Source organism: Centroberyx affinis, unplaced genomic scaffold (assembly GCF_046629955.1).
Source record: "Centroberyx affinis isolate AG114_WGS23_722 - 3 ecotype Tasmania unplaced genomic scaffold, CSIRO-AGI_Caff_v1 ptg006199l_1, whole genome shotgun sequence".
NCBI lineage: Eukaryota > Metazoa > Chordata > Actinopteri > Beryciformes > Berycidae > Centroberyx > Centroberyx affinis.
In genome coordinates, this window is record NW_027283144.1 from 18,873 (window position 1) to 43,105 (window position 24,233).

Consider the following 24,233-nt stretch of genomic DNA (forward strand, 5'->3'; position numbering starts at 1 on the left):
GACTAACAACCCCACCTAAGTCTCAGTCGCAGCGATTTATAACGAGAGGGAGCTCATGCACAAAGTTTATGTTGGGGTTGAATTATCCTTTACGCTCCAACTGTTCCCTCTCCGTCACGAGTTTGTTGGACTGAACCTGACTGATCTGTGTAGGACGGCGGTTCCTGGTGAGCTGGCAAGACCGGCAGACGAAAACCGACAGTGCCGAGAAGCCAGCAAATCTATATAAGTATCATTTCCCATAAGGTTCGGTGATGGTTTATGTGCGAGCGCTCATGCCTGCTGCTGTGACCGACGTCCTGCTTGTGTTTGTTATCTTTGGTCAGGGAAAATCTTTGCTATGAGTCCGGCCATGTTTCTACGCAGTCTTGAGGACATTCTATGGATCATCAAACCCAACCAAGCCTGTTGGTCTCCTTTCCTTCCTATATGCGAGGAGCTGACAGGAGTGGACAGGTGAGCGTAATCCTCCGCCAAGCAGATGCTCAGTGTGCTGATATCTAGGACATGCTTGCAGGTTTGATCTCTCTCTCTCTCTGTAATGTGTAGAGCCATAGGTCTTTGGATCAGTAATCCTGGGCTCTTACACCAAGGCCCATGGAGGCCCTGAGTGTCAGCAACACCTCTTTCTCTCCCACACACACACACACACACACACACTCACACACTCAAGCACACACACACACACACACACACACAGGCAGCATCATTGACACCTCAGAGCTAAATATACCGGGAGTGACAACGACAGGTGACCATAGGCTCTTTCCACAGACATGCACTCAGCCAGCTCGGACACAGGAGGTCACAGGGTATGAGTGTACGATTGTGAGCGTATGCGTAAAAGAGAGAGAGAGAGAGAGATAAAGCGAGAGATGAGTGTGGGTGTGTGTGTATGTGTGTGTGTTGGGGGGGGGCGGTGTTTGTGGACCAGGGCTAATGAGGGCTGAGTGTAGCCTAGCTCTCCTCAGTGTGGAACTGAACTCAGATCCAAGCACAGCCCAGTTCTGGGTTTCCTCCTCTAAGCCAGCTGGTCTGGCTTTATACGTTTTTTTGCTCTTTTTCATCCTTTCTTGTTTGATACAAGGGATTGAGTGAGCCAACCCACAGCTGGAGCTGGTGGCTAACCTTCCAGGTGAAGACAGAACAAGCACTGGTGAGTGCGCCGCACTGTACAAGGAGGAATGTTGTGCATGAGTGTATGAGGAGGATGGATGCTGCTTGCACGCATGGGTACATTCAATATTTAGATGACTTTTTTTGAAGCTTGGACATAATGTGAACTGTAGGAGAACACCTTGAATAACGCTGGAGAGAACAGGGGATCTAATATATGATTTTAGCATAGTGATTGATAAATATGTCAATGGAGCGATAGGCAGAATACATGAATGATTGAGGGAAAGGAGAAAGGACCATTTGGGTTGGAAGTATTAAAGAAACACAAAAGAAATGTACTTCTCCGTGAAGTCCTCCAGTGCAGTTCTCTGATCTCACTCACCTCTGTGGGTGGTTGGCAGAGGGTCTGTGCTATGCTAAACCCTGTCCTGTCCCAACACATTCTCAAGCTGAGATATAGAGCCACAGCTGCAGGAATCAATCAGTATAGAGAGACACTCACACAGTAGTCGAAACGCAGTCGACTTTAAGAGTTGAAAAACACACCAACAGCTAACCAGTAATAAGAGATTTTTGTATGAATGTTAATCTCTATTTTTGTATTTTTTTGATAAAACTGTCCAAATCAGAATGTTTGACAAGCTGACAAGAGGCCATTGCTGAAAATAACAATGCATTTAGCATTTTCCATTGAGCTTTGCCATATTAGCCTTTGTGTAATGTTTGATCAAACAGCATGAAATGACACTGAGGTTGGAATCAAGACCTATAAGACAATTTTCGCCATTTTATGTATTACAACTGTCATTGGCGTGGCACAAAACACACTCACTTGTTGCTCCGTAGATAAATGCAGTTATTACTTTGTGACAGTATTTTCTTATAATAGTGTTGCTGCTGAGAAATGAAAAGGTATAAACTGACAATTCTGCATTTTACAATGCCAAAGACCCAGTATGTTCTCATAAAATGTAAATGTGCAACAAAACAGTACTTACAGCCTTGGTACACAAAGAGCAGCTTAAGAGTTTATGGTTTATCACAACAGTTTTGTCTTTGTGTTGAAAATGACAGATTACAATATGGTTATGTATGCAAATGTCACCTTTCTGTTGATTACAGCTTTTTTCACAAATTTTGTCAAACTAGATGCAAATAGATTTTACCATGCAAGATATTGTACTGATAATGTAGTGAATGATGACCTCACTTTGTGACTATAGAGGAGAATAGACTGAACAGAGTAGAATTGGTTTAGGTGTATCACAGAGTATAATAGTTACTGCTTTGTTTATCTACTTGAGAATTTTCTTTGTAATAACATACAAAGTAACATAATAATCCCTTTTCATAGTTTAGAAATACTGGAATTTTTGTTGCTCGTGGATTGATGGATTTCTCATCAGCCTTACACAAGAGGAAAATCATGTATGTCATGCTGTGTCATTGTACAGTATGTGGGTTTGGGAGTGCTGTGTGACCTGCCTGCTGGAAGTGAGAATGAACATTATAGTAACTCCTAAATTAATAAACACATTTAACATGATATCCCTCCATGGCTCTGGTCCATCAGAGAAATAAGAGTTTAGGCATCACAAAAGTACTCATGTGAGTAGCTTTGTTCCAAAATCCACCATTTGAAAAAGTGACTTCTTACTAAAATATAACTGCTCAAATTATGTCATTTTCTAAAGGGAAGTACTTATTTAAACCCTTGTTTGGCAAAATGACACACTGAATCCTCAATATCTTAGAGATATTGAATGATGAACTTGTAATGATTTGTAACAGGTAATGATTTAAAATTGACATATCTAGTATTTTGGACTCTTCATATTTCCTACATACCCATTTATTATAGATCACAGTTCTAAGGCTCTGAGCACTCTAGTTATTCCAGTGGGAGACATGCAGCGATTTCTCAACTCATGTTTTGTCTTTGCTTCATCTGTTCCCTCTACTTGTACTACTTCCTTTTCTTCCCTTGTCTGCCTTTATCTGTCTCTCTCTCACACACGCACACACACACGCGCGCGCGCACGCCCACGCACACGCCCACGCGCCGTTTTCATTGGAATCGACTGAAAGTAAATGTAAATGACATAACTCCTGTATCAGATTCAGTAAATAGCTGCACTTCCAACAGTCTCCACTGCAAGGCACCAGTGGACTTTGAGCACAAATGGGATTATTATTATTATTTAATTGGGCTCTGACCAACACAAAACAATGTGTGTTCCTTGTCCACATGGTATATGATAGTAGCCTATTATTATTTATTTTTTTTACTACATTTGTTATCTCTCTTTCTCTCTCTCTTTGTGTGTCCGTGCGTGTGTGTGTGTGTGCGCGTGCGTGCGTGTGTCCATGATGATGCCACCTCCTGATTTCCAGGTGCTTACTAAGCCTGACACCCGGGTGCATAAGGGGGAAATCACCGATGGACTGAACCGCTGGACGGAGACGGACAGGAGCGGGGGACAAACAGAGCTGCAAAACAGAGGAATTACAGTTGAAGTTTGATGAAGGATGTACGCAACTGACTGAGGCTGGGGTAAGTTAAATCACACCAGTCGTAGCAACAACCGGCTGTTGATTTATTTAAAATAAACAAAAACAATATGTATGTTGTGGTGCAGGGCATGGGCTTGAGAGGAGAGGCTCTTGACTGACAAACAAACGGGAAACAAACACGAGCGGGACAGGCATAATCCCTCTTCCCTTCCTTTCCACCGGACAGTCTCTCGTCCTGGCTCACTCTTCACAGCAGACAGTCAGAGAAGTAACACCGGAGAGCGTGTCGGTCTCTGTATCTGGACTCTGGTATTTATTTTCCAGACCTGACCGAGAGACGAAACACTTCTTTTTTTTTTTTATCTTCTTTTCTCGGTCGGCTTGAAGGCTATGGGGGTAGCTCAGAGTCGGAGCTGCGCTTCATTTTTAACGGGTTTTTTTTCTTTTTTGCGCGCGACGACCGGGACCAGTCCTATTTCACCCCGGGCAGACACTGGTGAAAAACACTCCGCTGTCACAGACCGTCATGCCGCATGAGGAGTGAAAGGACGGATGTGTTACTTTTGAAGTTTTCTACAGCAGGACTTGGTAAGAGAATAGACCGTAATGAGCGCAGGGTGGACCGGGATAAAGCTGGGGAATAATGTTATAAAGCGGGGAAAAGACAGTTGTTGCTGGTGGCAGTGTTATATATAGCATGCTTTGTATGGATTTGAACCCACATGCTGTCAAAACTGTTCGAATACATGGTGTCCTATTCAAAACTGCACATTGGCCATCATTTTGGTTCTATTTTTGACTTTCAAGACAAAAAGTATGGTATTCAAGGCTAATGGGAGTGTAAAAGATTAAAAAAAAAAGACAAAATTGGTTATTTTCTTATCTTAGATTTTCTGCCCTATGTCACTGAATTTGGAGTGTCCAATCAGGGAAGGTCAGGATTGGCCTGTTTGAACTCCCGCTCAGTTTGAACACACTCGGTGGCCCCCGGCTCATCACAGCTTTGTGATAAAGAGAAAGGGAGGCAGGCTAAATTTCGCTCTTTTGGCTCTAGGAACAGATATGGAGATATTGCAAATGCAAGTGTGATATCATTCACTTATGTTGAGCATGTGGCACGCTCCTCTGTGCCATAAAGTGACTCACCCACTAGATATAGAGGGGTATCCCTAACCAAACCGCATCTATTAGATCGGGTTACCCAGGTCCTAGACTGTCAGTGGGGCCAGTCGTTTGGCCTGTCTCTCTTTATGTGGCTCTCATTGTCATATACAGTATACTTTGAATCGTATTTTGTCACGTTGCTCTGCCATTTGTCTCGCATCATGCATCCCTTCATGGCTAGTATACCACTAGCACATCTCTCTATCATGACAGCACACAGCATACAGCTAGTTGGACAGTCAAGTGTGGTGAGAAGACCCCTAGGAGATTTCTGTGTTTACAAGCATGTAGTGTACATGAAAACACATATATCCATAAAGCTCAGAGAACAGTTGTCTATAGTCTGGACTGGCTTGTGCAAATGCAATTCATGATGTTCATCCTTGTCTCCACAGTAATATAGGCGGTTCACAACATATAGCCTCCAGTCAGAGGGACTCAGACAGAGGGGGTCTTTGTGTGGAGACTATACAGTACACCATGTAGCTGCTGGTAATCAGAAAACCAGTATGTGTGTTACCGAGGTATTTATAGATTGTCATGTGCTCATACAGCAATAGAGAGTTTGTTTGAAAATGTTGACTATTATCATGAGGATTCTCTGTATTCCTTTTTGCCACAATTACGCATCACAAATTGTTTTATAGCTGACTGGGATTATATACTGTATGTGCTGGTTATCCACTCATATATAATAAAAAAAAAACAGTCTCCAAAAGTGTTATCTAAAGGCCTTAAAAAGTAGATGTCTTACAAACAGCTATTAATGGTCTTATTTTTTCCACTCTGTCCACTCTTAGATGAATCCAGAACAGGGTTAACAGTGCAATCTGTGTCCTATCTGCTTTGCTAAACACAGTTGGACTGCCTGTCCCTTAACACTAGCTTTTATAATGTTTGTTCAGCTGGAAATAGGCCGATTTTTTGGTTTAAGTCCAATTCCAGGTATTTCTTAGAAAGGCGTGAAGTAGGCGTTCTGAAATCACACGGAACACTTCTCAACCCCGCCCAGCTGTCGATCTACCTCCTGTCTGTCCGCCTCAGGCTCTCTCTGCTTGGGGAGCCCATTATCCCTGACCCCCCCCACCCCCCACCCCCACCCAACCTCAAACCACCCCCACCTTCCCTGGCTCTCAGACACAGAGACATGTAGGGTGTCCTGCCAAGGAATACAAGGGCATTGCCACATGTCACCCACTAGCTATTGCGCTCTGCTGTGTAGACACACACACACACACACACACACACACACAGATAAACACGCATGCACACAAATGTACAGCATGTACGCACACAGGCCCGCACACACACACACACACACACTTGTTCGCACATTGACACATACCCGCACACACACGCTCTCTGAAGTTCAGCATGTTGGAAAATAATTGGAAAAGGAGAGAGAGAGAGAGAGAGAGAGAGAGAAAGAAAGGGCAATTGAGGACTGTGTGAGATGGCTGTTCTCCATCTATCCCTCCGTTCAGCAGTCTGTCTTTCTGTCTGTGAACCAGAAAGCAGCCCTCTTGTTGTTTGGGGTAAAAAGTTCATTCCTTTATTTTTGGAGTCCTTCTGGTTTACGTGGAGTCTATAAATAGCCGGGAAGTTTGTGTGCGTGGGAGGGTGGAGGGGCGAGCTGGGTGGAGATTTGCTGTCATCCTGGAGGAGATCAAGCTCGATCATAGCTAGACATGAAGCGTACAGCGGCAACACACACACACACACACACACGCTAGATTTTTTTTTTTGGTTTAATGCCAACTTCTCTCAAAAACAGAAGTCATCAATCGGCCTAAAATTCCCTCTTTTCACAAGATGCTGAGTTTGCGCGTCTGCGATTGCTCTATATTTACACCATGTACTGTGTTTTCCTGCAAGAGAGAGGCAGAGTCTCGCGGGCAGAGTGACTCAGACACTAGATATTCATGTTATGCTCTCCGGGTTGGCATGTCGGTGCTTGCTCTAATTGGATTTACACTTGATTATATCTCATTCTAACGGGGCACGGAAGATTTTGATAGTATCGTCTTGCCCCCCGCTCAATCAAAAAGTCTCTGGTTTGTTGTGGCAAAACACATCAATTACAGCCAAGCTCCGGCTCCGCTAAGCTGCCAGCTCATACATTCCTGGGAAACAATGAAAATAAAATAACAAGGGGAAAAAGCAAAGATCGAAGTACACACAAGTGCAGTTTTGTTAATTCACCTCTCCCTTTTTGTTTTGTTCAACGCTCACACCTTCCTCATCTTCCTCATCCTCCGCTCATTCTTCCATTCTCATCCTCTGTGCCTGTGGGCCCCCGCCTCCTGAAAGCAGGGCACCTTTCCTCACCCTGCTTTGATGACAGCAGAAAGCTGGCAAGGAAACCCGATGTGTGTGTGTGTGTGTGTGTGTCCTGTGTTTGTGTGCGTCTGTCTCGGTGTGTGTGAACATCCAGCTGACTCTGTGACCTAGGCTCTTAAGCTCCGCTTTAGCAGCAAGACGCAGGTGAAGCTCACATGGCACTGAGCACGTCTCACACTCTTTCTCACACACACACACACACACACACACACACACACTTAATGCACAGTATGCCACATCTTCTCCACACTTCTCGGTGCTCTCTTTTACTTCTCAGCCTGTGTTTCAAAAACCCCTCCGGGACCGACTCTAACTAGATTTCTGTCGAGAATCGCACTAGGAATAGACGATGTCACGTTCCTCTCCTCAGGAGGATAGCAGGCCTGCTTTCTCCACCCTCTCTTCTTCCTCTCTATCCTTTTCATTTCCCCCCCCCCCCATTCCTCCCACCAAGAGTCCACGCTCTAACTCAGATTTTTACTTCTGGAGCGTACTTTGCTGATCGTATGTTTGTCTATAGCGGTGGTTCTCAAACGTGGGGTCCGGGGTCCAACGGGGGGTCCTTGAGAGGGTTCCAGGGGGTCCCCCAGCAAATTGATGAATTGTTCAACTTCAGCATTATTTCATAAGAAGTTAATACAGTTAGAGAATGTGGAAGATTGACTGTTTTGATCATAGTTTCTCTGTTATCTCTCTACCTACAATACAGATAGTCATGGAATTCTGGACAAAATCATATCTGACAATACAAGTATTCTCAGATTTGGGTCGGAGAGACAAAACCTCATCAAATGGGGGTCAGTGGCTCTAAATTAGGGTCCTTGATGTGAAAAAGGTTGAGAATCACTGGTCTATAGAAGTGCATTAGAAATGTTAAAGTAAGGATATAAAAGGGTGTCATAGAGGTGTGTGTGTGTGTCTCATTTGTGTGCGTTGGCGTTTCTTTCCACGTGGCCCAAAAATTCATCATACACCCCATAGTCATTCACACATGATAACACACACACACACACACACACACACACACACACAGACACATATAAGGCACTGACGTTGAACCACGCGGCAGGTCAGTGTTCCTTATCATTTGCATTCTGACATGCCCCTTTTGTCTCGCTTCCTCCCGAGGGGATAGTGGGCGACACCCTGAGGAAACCGGGTTTATGGGTGGGGGGGTGGGGGGCAGCAGTAGCGAGCGGAGGGGCATTCAAAGAGACAATATGCCGATGTTACGTCTGTACTGCATGGCGGAAAACCCTGCGTAACACACGATACTGGGACGGCAATCCCTTTTTTGTAATAATTGGATGTGGTGTTTCTACATGTTGGGTTTGAGCTCTCTGGTTGAGGTTAGGTTTTGCAATCAGTCATCATTTGTGTATTTCATCACCGTGGAAATGGGCAGCTGTTGACGTTACCGACTTTTCAGTCTGACAGAATCTTAAAAACCAGTTTATCCTCTTCCTGTTATCCCTCCGCATCAAGCTACTGTGTCTGTGTGTCTGTGTGTGTGTTTGTGTGCGTCACAAATATGCGAGTTGGTGCATTTTCTGCATTTAACCCAATGATCATGTTTTGTTTCTGTCTGTCAAAGGAGTAAATTGCCGTTTGGGGGGGATTGAGAAGTGCAAAAGGAGAGAGAGAGAGACCGCTGTGAGGATTTGAAAGTCCATCAGAGGAGCCGGAGGAGGAAAAAAAAAAAAAAAGTTTGCGCATCAGAGGGAAAAGCAGAGAATAGCGAAGATGGGGAGGAAAAAGATTCAGATAGCGCGGATTACGGATGAGCGGAACAGACAGGTAAGCAGACACATACACACACACTTAACTCATTCTCTCTCTCTCTCTCTCTCTCTCTCTCTCTCTCTCTCTCTCTCTCTCTCTCTCTCTCACACACCCACACACACGCTATAGTTCCTCAATCACACACCGGGTTTAGTGCCAAATGTGATATCATACTGTCATAAGATCCTCACAAGCTGTGTCTGTGTGTGTTCGTTTGTGTGTCTGTGTTTCAAAATGTGTGTGTGTGTGTTTGAGTATTTTGAAAAATACACCAAGACTTAAGACCTCAAGTGCCACCAACATATCACATAATCACATAATCTCCCATGTATGAAAGCATATTATTCTAAACATCACTTTAGCTATCTGACCATAAACAATGCCAAAAGATATTACGCCATTTGCAAAGAGCAGTGAGGGCTTATTATCAACAGTACTCAACTTGCCCATGCCTGCATTGTCACACACAAGTGCACACATATAAACACTTGCACGCACACACACACACTCACACACACACACACACACACACACGCAAGCCCCAGGCTGGGGGAGCGGTTCCTCTCTTCCTGTTATGACAGGAAATGCAGGCACATATGCTTCCTGACCCCCAGAGGAGGGCAGGACTAACCTCGTCACAAGCTTTCCTTGGACCGCATTATGGCATGCTGAGGCTTCTGTCTGTGTGTGTGTGTATGTGTGTGTGTGTGTGAGAGAGAGAGAGAGAGAATGAGAGAGAGAGAAAGGCTTTATCTTTAAGCCATATAAGATGCACACAGCATCAGAAGCAAACAGCGTATAAATACATCAATATTGAGTTTTTTATATTGACTTTCTGTCTCCTTTTTCCCTCTCTCCCTCTCTTTTCTCTGCACTCTTCTCTGTCTCTTTTTTCCCTAGGTGACGTTCACCAAGCGTAAGTTTGGTCTGATGAAGAAAGCGTACGAGCTGAGCGTGTTGTGCGACTGTGAGATCGCCCTGATCATCTTCAACAGCACCAACAAGCTCTTCCAGTACGCCAGCACAGACATGGACAAGGTCCTGCTCAAATACACCGAGTACAACGAGCCCCATGAGAGCAGGACCAACTCAGACATCGTGGACGTAAGTGATACACACACACACACACACACACACACACAGGCATGCACACACAGGGAACAACATAGTTTAGGCAGTGTATAATGCAGGGTTACCAAAAAGTCTGGAATCATAGGGAAACCACCAAAGCTTGTTGTGTGTGTGTGTGTGTGTGTGTGGTCATGCACTGTATTCCGACTTGGCTAATACAGACCAATGCGTGCTTGACTGGACCTTGGTCTGGCTTGAATTATGTAATGGTGTTAGAAGAACACAATAGCAAGTGTATGCATATGAAGACACATGCACAGTCACACACACACACACACACACACACATGCACACACACACAGGCACACACATGCTAAGCACACCGTGTCACAGAGGTCATAGCTAAGTGGTCAGAGAGGAGCCAGGATTGTGGCTCTGTCACACTGAGTTAAAGGAGGGGGGGGAGGAAGCAGGATGGTGGTGGCTTTTACACAGGTTTCATGCTTGGTCCAGAGGCACCTATCAAAAATAGTAATAATAATAACTTTATTTATATAGCACCTTTAAAAGCAGAGTTTACAAAGTGCTTTGACAGACAAAATAAAAGCAGAATACTCTAAATTTGAATTTAAAAAAGCAATGAAACAATGATAAACAGGGATTCAATTCAGATAGGAGGACAGGGATGGAAAAGAGAAACATTCAAGTAAATAGTGGTATAATTGTAAGAAGAAGACCAAAAAAAAAAAAAAAAAGTACGATAAAAATGATAAAAAAAAAGATGATAGAAAGATGATAAAAAGATGATAAAAAAAAGCCAATAAAGAGAGGATGAAGTAGATGAAAAATGATAAAAAATAGTAGAAAGCTGTTCTCTCTATACTGGGTCTATAGGACCTGAGACTATTTCTCTGGTTTGATGAGAACAGTGAGAACTGGGAGGAGCTGTACCCAGTCACACCAAACACAACATATTGTGGTTAAGAGGAGAATGACGCTCTGCTGTGGCGAACCTGTGAGTGTGAGTGTGTGGACATGTGTTTCTGTGTGTGCTTTCCTTCCACGCGGCCCCGCCACATGGCCTCCCAGCCCGGCCCGGGCCAGGACCAGGACCAGGACCGGGGGCTTGCCATAATCCTCCCGTAATCTATCGCAATCCCATTTCCCTCGTTACTGTAATCCGTCCAGGCTCTCCCCTCTCATTCTCACACAACGTCCAAACCCTTTTTAATTTCACTTTGACATTTCTTCCTCCGCCACTCTCCTTCCTTTCCCCCCCACGCTCGGCTAACGCATCCCTCCCTTCCTTTCCTTCCCTCTCCCCTCCTTTTATGCGTCCTCGCGCCCTTTCACCTCTGTCCCCTCGCTCTGAGCTGAATTACAGAGCCGGCCCGGGGTTAAGCGGCGGATAAAGAGAAAACAGATTGAGGAGGGGAAAGTCTGATCCTTGTGCTGGGACTGCTCAGGAGGAGTCCAGCTGAATGAATGTTTCCATACCCTCTCTGTCCTTTTTGCACACGTGCACACACACACACACACACACACTTTCCTCCTCTTAGCTGATCCACGTCTTCTCTCTCTGACATCTCAACCTGGGTTTACTCTTTGCAGGATCTGTGGCCCTTAAGTATTAAATGGGATACAAAAGCTATATAAAGGCTGATAAATTCAATAGTACATAATCTACTCTCATAGGTGTGCCCTATCCTTATGGAGCATGGCTTTTGTTGTTATTATTTGCCATGCTTCTGTTATAGCTTATAACTTTCTCGCTGAAATGTGAGATCATAACTTTTCATTCACTGCGGATGGAGTAAAAAGAATGACAGAAAAGGGGGGAAAACTGTAGTGGAATGGGGGTTGGGGGCAGGAGCTGTGTGACAGTACATGGCAGTGAAAAAGCGCTCGCTACCATTGAAATATCTGCCAGACAGGAATTTAGTAGAAGAGAGGCGTCTTTGTTTTGGTCATCTTTTTTTCTAACGTGGGGGGTTGGCGTGTGTGTGTGTGTGTGTGTGTGTGTGTATGTGTTTTACAGGCTGCAGGCCAGCTAAGTAACAGCTTGTTGTATTTTGTACGTTTTGCCTGGGATCTTTGTAGCTATTTATAATGCTGAGTTCTGCATTCCTCACTCTTCCTCTGCTAACCTTATTTCGCTTTGGTCTGCTTTACGGTGTGTGTGTGTGTGCGTGTGTGTGTGTGTGTGTGTGTGTGTGTGTCTGTGGCTCAGCACTGTTTTAGATTAGAAACAGATGAAATTTTCAATAAGGTGGAGCACACACACACCACCGCACACACACACACACACACACACACACACTCACATATGCTCCCAGAGTAACTCCAGTTCCCTTTGTGTTGGCTGTGATCCCTCCCTGTTAAATGGCTGGAAACCGGTAGTGGACTAAAAATAGCGGCGAGCACAGCTAAGAATAGCTATGACGGGCTGTGTGTGTGTGTGTGTGTGTGTGTGTGTGTGCGGTTTGCCTGTGAATGAGTGAGTGTGTATGTAGACTTGTGAGCCACTGGAGGAAAATTAAGAATAGCAAAAGGAAGAGAAGCAACTGAAGTCTGAGTAATCAAGTCTTTACTTCCCTACACCCCCTTCTTCTTCTTCCCACCCTTCCCTCTCCTCGGCATGAGCCGGTCCGACTTAGGCTGGACCGAGTGTCACGGTGGAAAGAGCAGAAACCTCATATGCTTTCATTTACAGTATGCTTTCCCACTGTCAGGGTAAAAACATGCTTTTCTCTCGCTCTTTGGTTTACTGTTTCACAACGTTTTCAACCAAAACGGATCACAGATTTCATGATAAAAAGAAGAAGAAGAAGAAGAAGAAGGAGAAGAAGAAGAATCTTCCTGCAAAAATAGTTGTAATGATATGAATTGATATGCGAGGAAAATCCTTTACTGATGGATTGAATCAAATGTAATGGTTGACAGTGGTTGAACATATAGTGCCAGACAGCACACTGCTTGGTCATTTCTGAAGGATACAGTTGTAAAAAAGTGTATTTTCTGCTTAACAAAATCAGTTGGGAAAACTGAAATAGGTTGATTAATAGTAGATGGATCACAATTTCATACTTAGAGACAAATGACTGATGAGAAATCAATCAGAACTTACTTTTTTAATAGTTCAATAGATGTTATCAGGACACTTTTTTGCTCACTTGATGGAATAAAATGTGTCTGTTAGGGTAAAAAGCTTCTTTCTTCTTTAGGTGTCATGTAGTTTACTCTTTAATGTCGGACCAGTGTCCCATCTGCTGCCTGCGCAGGAGTGGTGGGATGGTGTAAGAGCTGCATGTCACACACACACACACACACACACCATATACCCACATGCGCTCATAGCATCGTCACAGCATTGATGTGGAAGTGGTGGCGAAGACGGGGGGGGGGGGGGGAGACCACCCACAGAAAAGAAGGAACTGAAATTTGGAAAAAAAAAAAAAAAATTGGAAAGGAAGAAATGTGTGGGTAGAGGTGTAGGCGGATCAGGGTGGGGTGCTGGTATGATGGCATTCATCATCCCCTCTTCCTCCCTCCCTCCCTCCTTCTGTCTCTCACTCAGCTGTCTCTCTCTCTCTCTCTCTGTCTCTCGCCTGAGTACCTTCAGTCAGCTGTTGAAACCACCTGCTAACCCCCCCCCCACCAGCCCCCTCACACACACACACACCCCAACACACACACACTTTGACACTCCCCCCGGCTGCATCAAGGTTACTCGGTGTAGTGGAAAAGGAAAGAGTAGGGGATTGGATAGTCATGTCATTTAGTGTGTGTGTGTGTGTGCTTGTGTGTGTGTGTGTGTGTGTGTGTGTGTGTGTGTGTGTGCGTGTGTGTGTTTGAAGTGGCAGAAAAAGTAGGCTAGCGCTGTCGGTTTTATGTTTTAATAGATGGGCCAGATTGACAGATTGCGAGGGAGGGATGGGGAGTGACGAGGAGCGCAGGAGCAAAAAATAGCCTTCTACGGCCATCTCTCTGTACCCCGGCTGGTATTGGTGGTGGTAGTGGTGGTGGCCCCCTCCACCCCCCACCCAACCCCTCTACCCCCCCCACCCCTCCTCTTACCCCCCCCTCCCCGTCCTATAGCAAAACAGGTGGACATGACTGGGATGAGTGGGATAGCTGTGTGCCGGGCCAGCTGCTGAGTTCTGTGTTTGTGCGCTTCCTTGTGTGCACATCCCTCTTCCAGTAGTGTGTGTGTGTGAGTGTGTGAGATACTGCAGCAGCGGTCCGGTGATAGAGCGGTCTAATGGGCTGTGAAGTGCTGAAGCAGGCCCGGGGAGAGCCAAACCACATACTGTACAACACACATAACACAACATCATCCGATACCTGCACTCTCCCCTTTTTACAGAATGTTATTCCTCTGATTCTTCTAATACCTAGAATTCCTTTCGAACTCTGTTCTAGTAAAACAGATACTTACAGGCCTACAGGAGTGACTCACTACATGTTTTACGCAACATTCAGTGGTGTTTCACTCAAAACGTTAGTGGATGAGATACTGTGCAATCTCACTGTGGGGGTATTTTGCTCAGATGGCGCCCCCTTGTGTTTGAAATAGGAATTGCTCTCTTTTAGCTGTAATTCAACCTTAGAAAGTTTCAAAAGGACTTGTTTCAATGTTCTATATACTGTGCACTGTAGTATATTAGAAATGACAAATTCAGGCTTAATTATACAGAAACAAATGAGTTTCAAGTGCGTCATTAATATTTCTTTTTTTTATGATTTTTTTTACAATCAACAATTCAACCAACCATACTGCCGCATATAGACATACATGAAACACAAAAAGAGGAAAAAAAAAAAACATAGACATATCTGCATACATAAATATATACACATGTGCGTTTGTAAGTTCCCTGCAGTAATTTTAATAAATCAAATAGTATACTAGAATAATTGGGAAGACAAATAAAATATATAGAAAAAGCAAAACAAAAAAAAAAAAAAAAAAAACAGGGCTTATTATACACAGTCAAAAAGACTTGGCAGAGGCCTGGATTGCATTTGACACTATGAGTCACACAGACATGCATGAAGAAAAATGGCAACAAAAGGGGGAATTGGTTAGAACTTGCAGCACAAACACAAAACCCACAGTAATCTCTATATAGTAGTCATTTAATTCAAGACATGCAGGACTATTTGTCATGCCACTGAAAAAAAAAGAAGAAGAAAAAAGGCATCCATCTAAATATCTTGGCGTCATGGCCCTGTTACAAAGTCGATGTATTTACCCCATTTAGAATAGTTTGTGTCTAAGCGGTTTAGCAGCCTGTAGGACAATTCTTCATAAGCTGCCACTGATCCCAGTTGGGTGAACCATAGCCTACTTGGAGGAAGACTGACAGATTTCCACTCTTTTACAATTATTTTTTCTACCCAGCATGATAGCTGTGTGAACCCAGTGTGCCACCGGTTTAGGGATGTCAGTGAGAAGGGAGGGGTCGCTTAGTCTGTATACGCTGGGCAAGAATGCGTCATTAATATCTCTTGTTCCTCTCTCTCTCTCTCTCTCTCTCTCTCTCTCTCTCTCTCTCTCTCTCTCTCTCTCTCTCTCTCTCTCTCTCTCTCTCTCTCTCTCTCTCTCTCTCTCTCTCTCTCTCTCTCCAGACGCTGAGGAAGAAGGGTTTAAACGGCTGCGACAGCCCGGACATCGAGGCGGACGACTCTGCTGGCCAGAGCCCAGAGTCAGACGACAAATACCGCAAAATCAACGAGGACATCGACCTGATGATCAGCAGACAGAGAATTTGCGTAAGTGGACATCGGGCCTTGTAGTGGCGGTTTTGCTTTATGTCCTTCCGTCTTCCCGTTGTCGTCTGACCGGTGTTAACTATCTGACCTTCTGCATATGTATCCTCGTCCAGCAGGCCCTGCCTCCATCTAACTACGACATGGGAGTGTCCATCCCAGGCGGCAATCCCGGCGGACTGCTGTACTCTCACCCGGGCGTAGGGGGCGCTCTGGGTAACCACAACCTGCTGCCCATCTCACACACACACTCGTCTCTGCAGAGGAGCAGCATGTCCCCTCACAGACCCCCCAGCACTGGGAATGCAGGTATGTGTTCGTATGTGTACAATTCCACTTAATTCCAACAGATTTGACTTTTGGATAACTGTTGTTGGATAACATGTGTCTCTCTGTCTCCCTCTTTAGGTTTGATGGGTTCAGAGCTGACTAACACTGTGGTCTCCAGTGTGGGTAAGACTTGGATTTATTCCTATTCATACACTAGACCAGAGATACTCATATACCTTAGCCAGGGAACCAGTTACAGAGAATTACAGAGGGCTGTGTGGACAATTGGTAAAAAAATAAAAATAATCACGTTTTGCTGCATTTACTGTTATTTTTCATTTGTGTTAGAAAAGTAGTAGCTCTTATCTTGCTAAAAATAGTGGTGAAGGAAAGTAAAAATTGACGTTTTATCAACAGACCTTCCACTACACCGCTAGTAATTGCATGTTTTACCCATTCAAAATGAAAAAACACACTGTTTAGACCAGCGATTCTCAACCTTTTTCATATCAAGGACCCCTAATTTAGACCACATTTGGGCCTCGGACCCCCATTTGATGAGTTTTTGTGTCTCAGACCCAAATATGCGACTATTTTTATTGTTAGATATGATTTTGTCCAGAATTCCATGACTGTCTGTATTGTAGGCAGAGAGATAACAGATAACTCTAACCACAGATAACAGAAACTATGATCCAAACAGTCATTCTTCTACATTTTCAATTCATCAATTTGCCTGGGGACCGCCTGGAACCCCCTCAAGGACCCCTGGTGGTTCCCGGACCCCACGTTGAGAAACACTATGTTTAGACTGTGAAATAAGGATGTTGCATACTGTGATGTTCCCATGGGCAACTCACAAGTGTTTCACAGGTTGAAAAGCAATATCGATTTAATTATTCTAGTTTCTGTGGTAAATTTGTGATAAACTATGAAGGAAAACTATGTAAAAAAAAATGACCTCCGATTATATTCTTTCTTAGGAAATGGCAGCTACAGTAACCACTGCAGTTCCCCGGGCCTGATGTCTCCGGTGGGCATTTCTAAAAGCATGCAGGACAAGAGTCCTCCTCAAATGACCATGAGCCGCAAGCCGGACCTGCGAACACTACTGCCCCCCTCTAACAAGAGCAACAACATGCCGACCATTGTGAGTATTTTCACCACTGTTCTTCATATTGATTTTATCAATATAGCTCCCCCCCTCAGTCCATTAGTTAAGTATACATGGACTAATATTAGCTTATGCTTTCATTAATGCTACGCTCCAGTGTGAGGATTTTGACCTTATGTTGGTGAGTAATTCCTATCTCACACGAGAGCATCTAGTTCAGTATACATTGAAATTATATGGGTGTTGTGACTAGTTTAGTCTTAGGGCTGGGCGATATGGTTGAAATCAAAATCACGATAATCATAAGGATTTTTCTCAATATCAATATATATCACAATATGGTTCATGTATGCAAAATCACGTTAAATAATCAAATTAATGTTCATCTCATTGAACCGAATGGTGATGTTAGGTGTGATGTCAAACGAAACAGAAATATTTAAATAATATTCCTACCATACCTCATTTTATGAGTTTTTAAGTAAAATTTGCTTGTCATCATCAATTCAGACAGCAGAAATGTGTGTCACGATATCAAAATATCTTCATATCATCACGATATGATTCCACTGAAAGACGATAAATGATAATATTGAATTATCGCCCAGCCCTATTTAGTCTTACAGTTTTCTCCATGTTTGTGTTATTGTGTGAATCCTGATGCATTCACCTTTTCCTTCTCTGTGTGTAGAACCAGAGAATAAATCACTCCCAGACGGCCCAGACGCTGACTACTCCTGTGGTGTCCATCGCTGCCCCGACTCTGCCGGGGCAGGGGATGGGCGGGTATCCTTCAACACTCTCCACTTCTTACGGGACAGGTGGGGTACACAACTCAGCCTCAACCGAAGCTTTATAGTCCTGTGTTTGGTTTACAGGTTACCAACTTTTTTTACATGTGTGTTTTCCGCAGAGTACTCCCTTGGCGGTGACCTGTCCTCTCTGTCTGGGTTCGGAGGTTCCGGTCTTGGCTCAGTACCGAGCTGGCAGCAGCAACAGATACAGAATCTACAACACTCAGCACTAGGACACATGGGGTGAGCGGCGTCATCCTGTGTACATGTGTTTCCACTTCTTCTGCCTCTTTCTTCCCTTAACACCCCTCTCTCCCCTCCTTCCAGAAACCTGTGCCAGAACTCCAACCTCAACCTCGCCTCCGGCCACCAGAACCTCCACATCAAGTCCGAGCCGGCCTCCCCGCCCCGAGACCGGGGCGTCGGCATGATCGGCTCCGGCCTCGGGGGCATCGCCACGGTGGGCTACTCGGCCGGCCGGGGGGGCCCGAACGAGGCGGGCCGCTCCCCGGGCGACAGCGCGTCCAGCTGCGGGAGCTCGTACGACGGCAGCGACCGCGAGGATCACCGCGGCAACGACGGCTTCCTGCTGCGGCCCCTGTCCGGCCAGGAGGAGCGCCACAGCCCGTCGGTGAAGCGGATGCGCCTGTCGGAAGGCTGGGCGACATGATGGGTCCCCCGCCCCCCCGGGAGGTCCGCGGCCACAGAAAAGGGGAGGGGGATGCTAGTAGAGTTACCTTATAGTGTTATTATTATTATCATATTCTTCTTGTACTGAGTGGGGGTGCTATAAGTATAACGGTAGCATGTACGTGAGTGGGGATGGAGTGAAGCGATGCGAGTCTCTGATGGCATGTTTAATGTGCATACGGTGATATAGCACAACATGTAGCTAGTACACTAGTAATGACTACTGGGAGATCAGGATGTCATTTGAGATTAACCTTGTACTGAATTGGCTGGAGAGATGAGTTGGGTGGTGTACATGTATTGCTTGTTTTGTGTGTGTGTTCAGGGGGGTATAAGTAAACAAATATGTTACATGCGCATTTATATATGTGCATAATGTTATGTAAACTAACAAAGCTAAAAGTAAAGAAGTCTGGTACTCTGTATGGCGAAGCTACTGGTGAGTTAAAATAGCCTGATGGCCCAGTGGATCTTAGGAGCCACAACACATGCCATGTTGCAGGTTCAACATATTTGTGCACATAGACATAAGGAAAAGCACATATAATATGGAACTGTGGAAGGTGGTGCGTGGCGAAACGAAAGAGAAAGAGAAGGAGCAGGTAACAGAGAAAGAGGAGGCGGGGATAGTTCCCGGTGAGAGATGAGAGAGAGGTAACGGAAAGAGCGAGAGATGGAGTGTTAAGAGCGGGAGATGAGAAGAAGGTCATTTGCAACAGGTTGCATAGAGGAGGAGCCGCGGACAAATCAAAAGATTTCACTTGACGTGAAGAAGCTTATCGAGAGTTCGCGAATACTTCTCGGAGACATTTTTTTTTTTTTTAGGTTTTTTGTTTGGCTAATGCAATCCAGATAAACGACGCGATTAACTTTATTTTCCTATGAAAAAAAAAAAAACGAAGCATTTGCGACTTTGTTGTGTAGAAAGAGCCGGTGTGTGTGCCGGTAGCTTCGCGAGATTTAGCAGAGATTTAGGCAGCGAGTTAGGATTGCACTCCTAAAAAAAAAAAAAAGCCATATCCGACGGGACGGTGATGCTTTGCTGCACAAACTAGTGTTGTTGTTTTCTCTTTATAGTGTTATGTTTTTAAAAAAGGCGTATTCCTACCTTATTATATCAAATAATGCAATGGATATTTTTGAATGTCTGTGAAATAAGATTGCCTATAGCTCTATTTAATAAGATAATATAAATAAAAAAAAGCAGTAAGAGACAGTAAGCGCAGGTGCACATGATTTTCTATTCAACATTCAGGGACATTTTAAGTCAATTGTGTTATGTAAAGTAATGTAAGTTAAAAAAAAAAGCCCCCCCCCCCCCATCTGCTTGGCTCTGTCCATTTCTGTTCGGCTGGTGTCAGTCCCTTCGCTCAGAACAGATGACATTACACTGAGAATCACACAGATAACCTTTTCTGTTCTACACTAATGGGAACGTATCGCACTTCCAGGCACCACTCGCATGCCGCGCAGTGCTGACGCCTCCTGCAATGACTCTGTGATGATGATTAAAACCCGGTATGTGTTCTTGCAGTACCTCTCCAAAGGGGCATTATGAACATCCGCGCACATTATCATCACGAGTAACCCGTGCCTTCTACTGTTCGACCTCTGATCTCGCACGTCTGAGGCTGACACCAGCCAGCCACCAGAGACGAGTCCAGTCAATTTAGTAAAAAGCACAGAAATGGGGGGGGCTGATGAGCTATAGTCATGTAGAGGCTTTTGTAAATCTCACAGACATCCGAGGTGGCTGGGGGTTGTTCAGATTTGAATATTTTGGGTAAAAACTGTATATTTGGAGCTCAAACCCTCAGCCACGATCCATGTGTGTATATCCAGTGGCAAAAATTCACTATTAAAAAAACCCCTGGAGCTATTACTTATCGGAGCTGTTCTGGCTTGAAAAGGCACTGCTGTTTTAGTTTGCCATGTAGCAATTACAAAATGTCTATTTGCAAAGGGCAGAGCCCAAATATGTTTTGTTCGACACTCCTTTTCCTCTGTATAGGTCACTATGGCCGTTAAGTCACCGGGCTTGTTGAGTTCCGGCCGGGATCTAACACACCTGATTCAGGTTAGATGGGTAGGGGAGCCGGGGAGTAGCTGCAGGGTGGAGTTAAGACGCTAACACAAAAGGGGGGGGGGGGGGGGATGTAGACTAACCAAAGGTATGTTGCAATTCTGCTCACCACTGTCTGAAATACCCTGTTTCATTGTATTTTATTTTGATCCTTTATTAGTAATTTGCCTGGACTTTGTCAAATCTGCAATCTACTTGTACCTCAAATGCTCCAATGTACATGATAACCCACAATGAATAATTACAAAATTGTTGTTTTTTTTAAATTTTATTTTACTTATTAGAGACATGAACGAATGTCCTCTGTAAATGTATTATTATTATTTTTTCATTACGTGATGGTAAGCCCTGGGCTGTATTTCCCCCCTCTTTACATGAACTTGAACACGCTGTACTGACCATCTAGTACTTGTAATAACCATGAGTAAAATGTAAGAGATTCTAAGCGGCATAAGCGGGCCTTTGTCGCCACTTGAAGACGATGTTCCTCACGAGAAGCGCACCTCTGTCGTCACGGTCGGCAATCACGCAGTTCCCTCACTCAGAAATGTGGTATTTGTATTTTGCAGGAAAAAAAAACTTAACAAAAAATATACGGGCTCTGTTACATACGTCTGTGTGCTTTGTGGTCATTGCCTGGCTCTCTTCACTTGTCTATTGCCTCATATCAGCACAATTTAGGCATATATGTTACTTGAAGAAATATTTCCTAATTTGCATGTTGTCTTCATGCCCTAATGCTGTCAGGGTGGAGAGATTTTGATCCGTTTCTAAGTAGTCCAGTAGTCAGAGGAAGGTTTCAAACAGCATCCAGAAGATGGAGCCAGGGTTCCAGTTATCAAGCTGTAAGGAACTAAGTGCAACAATAATTGTATTAATATAAATTTCTGAATGCATAGCTGTTCAATAGAACTATGGTTATGCATTGGCATTACTGACCTGTTATGAGTGGAGCAATTCTTATCTCAATTATTTTTTATTATATTTTATATTTTGGACAGAAAAGAAAATTAATATTCACATGCATCTTAAATTTTTGAAAACATACATGTACATGAGCAGTTGTGCCTACATATACAGTACTGTGCAAAAGTCTTAGGCACCCTAGATTGTTTATATACATTTCTTAGAAGTCTTAGATGTTTATTTGTTTTCTGCATTAGTGTGTCAGTAAACTGCTGTTTATTGTAAATTTTTGATATTCAGAAACTTTTCATTTCATTAGTTTTGAAAGCATCTTCGCTTTATGGATTTCTTTGACATGATGCCTAAGACTTTTGCACAGTACTGTATGTGCATGTACAGTACAGGAGAAGACCTGGACACACACTGACATGTACATCCAAGTCCATGCTGCACATGCCCACATCTGTGCCAGCACACACACACACACACACACACGCACACACACACGCATAATAATTACCGACATGCTAATATGCAAATTGTTGATTCTTAAACATTACAACAAGAAGAAGTTGCTTATGAAGTAATATGTTAGGACTTCATTTGTTTTTCATTATTGGACACTGGTCTGGGACATTAGTAAAGGGAATATAACCTCAGTGGTTTTTCAGATAGAAAAACAGAATCTCAAAAGAATTGTCAGTGTTTGAGTCATTACAAATGAATATAACTTATACCATAGTTTATTTGACTTCACTTGGCTTACTGCTTCAGCCTAATAATGTCTTTCTTTAACCCTCTTCAGACTGAGGGAAACAACTCTTACCTCCCTTCTGCTGGTATTTGTGTTTGGTTATAGATAGGTTATAGATAGAGATGAGGAAAATGTGGTAGGACCAGGACATGGCAGCCATGTGGATACAGACGAGGTGGTGGTGGAGCCTGTAGAGCAGGTGGAGGTGGAGGTGGAGGTGGAGGTGGAGGTGGAGGTTCATAAGCACATGGCACAAGCACTGATGAGAAAAACACAGCCAGGGGGCGCCATAGCCTGTGGAAACCCTGTGCTCCACCTCTCTCTATTTTGTCTCTCAAGTGTATTGTTAGTCCCGCCCTCCTCCCCCTCAGTTGGTCACGTTCACACTCCAACGCTGTGATACTGATCAGTCGCACACACACACACACACACACACACACACACACACACTGAACTCTACTGGAGAAGGCCATACTGAAAGCATTTATTATTGTCCTGCCTGATATTGACATAAGAAATTCCACTGATTGGCCTGAAGGGGGTGCTATAACTAAAGGTCTAAACTTGTAACTCCAAACATGACATCACACCACATGTATCCAAATATAAATCACACCACTGGTCTGACTTGAGATGATGCACTTTCTATGTTCTGTCATTTAAAAACATTACACGGTTTGGCCTGATGGAGACGCTATAATTAAAGGTCAAAATCAACACACTGAAAGGTCATAACTGATTTGGTTTAAACTTGGACTGATGACGCATGATGCTGATTGGCTAGGGGTGCCTGCATCATTCATGGGGGATGACGTGTTTATCACAGAAGTTTCTTCTGGTACCACTTTTTACGCTTTCACTCTATAATTCATATTCATCTATAGTTTATGGGATTTAGTTAAACTCTACATGGTACAGTTACTACTTATTTATTGTGTATTATTTCTATAACACAGTATGTTAAACAACAGTGCAAATATTGTAACATTTTTTATTCACATGGTAGACATGAGGACTGAATGCTATTTATTTTAAGTCACACATTTTACCTTTACTGTAATCTGATATCCCAATCCTCCATTCCTCCATATCAAACCTGACTGCCTATTCAAACAGAGAGGTAGCATATTGAGCCAAGTAAACATGAAAGAAAAACATAGAAATATACATACATGTACTTCCATACATACATACCTATATATAAACACATATATACCCTATAGGTACATCTTTCTCTCATTGCCCCTCTTTGTGTATGTATGCTGAAGTGTGTGTGTGTGTGTGTGTGTGCAAACGTGTATGAGTGTTCAAATGTGTCCAAAAGTGTGAATGTTTGTGCAAATGTGTGTGTGTGTGTGTGTGAATGTGCAAAAGTGTGTGTGCATATGTGTGTGTGTGTGTGTGTGTGTGTGTGTGTGTGTGTGTGTGTGTCTCCTTCTGTTTTTCTCAATCCTGACCCGAATGTTTGCTCCACCCCTCTCGCTTCTCAGACACTATTTACTTTTTCTACCCACTTTTTTTTGTTTTGTTGTTTTTTTAATCAAATGCACAGTGGATACCATCAGCAGTGGATAGCCATTGAACTTTTTTTCCTATGTTCCTAATGGAAAAGCCTTGATGTTATATTGTGTGACATTTCATAGGTAAAATAAACTCTCTGATTTATGATTTGGAAACGTCCAATCCACACGCAGCCTGAGCAGCCAAACCTGAGCTCTGTTTAGAAGTCGTCAAGGACATACCGTAAGTTGGCCCTCATCCCGGGTGCCTGCAAAGTATGTGTGTGTGTGTGTGTGTGTGTGTGTGTCAGAAAAGCCTGAGATATTCTATTTAATGCATATGCAACACTCTACGAACGAG

At 43.9% G+C, this 24,233-nt stretch overlaps 1 protein-coding gene across 3 annotated transcripts; it reads left to right on the forward strand.

Annotated features, from left to right (window-relative positions):
• The first annotated feature begins 1,068 nt into the window (after positions 1-1,068).
• Positions 1,069-20,771, forward strand: LOC139638206 (myocyte-specific enhancer factor 2C-like). 3 transcript variants are annotated; one of them, XM_071512258.1, is made up of 12 exons: positions 1,069-1,156; positions 3,514-3,673; positions 8,732-8,934; positions 9,820-10,023; positions 15,622-15,765; positions 15,882-16,071; positions 16,171-16,215; positions 17,016-17,182; positions 17,304-17,327; positions 17,838-17,967; positions 18,060-18,183; positions 18,268-20,771. In XM_071512258.1, exons 3-12 carry the CDS (start codon positions 8,881-8,883, stop codon positions 18,608-18,610), a joined length of 1,425 nt encoding a protein of 474 aa, XP_071368359.1. In that variant the 5' UTR covers positions 1,069-1,156; positions 3,514-3,673; positions 8,732-8,880; the 3' UTR covers positions 18,611-20,771. The 3 variants fall into 3 exon arrangements, with proteins under 3 accessions (XP_071368359.1, XP_071368357.1, XP_071368358.1); XM_071512256.1 differs by lacking the exon at positions 17,304-17,327 and having other exon boundaries at positions 15,879-16,071; XM_071512257.1 differs by lacking the exon at positions 17,304-17,327.
• Positions 20,772-24,233: the final 3,462 nt, after the last annotated feature.

Bases quoted from the DNA above. Each gene is read 5' to 3' on its own strand.
- LOC139638206 (XM_071512258.1), top strand. From the start codon at position 8,881: ATGGGGAGGAAAAAGATTCAGATAGCGCGGATTACGGATGAGCGGAAC. The intron at 8,935-9,819 runs GTAAGCAGACAC...TTTTTTCCCTAG, and splicing joins CGGATGAGCGGAACAGACAG to GTGACGTTCACCAAGCGTAA. The intron at 10,024-15,621 runs GTAAGTGATACA...CTCTCTCTCCAG, and splicing joins CCAACTCAGACATCGTGGAC to ACGCTGAGGAAGAAGGGTTT.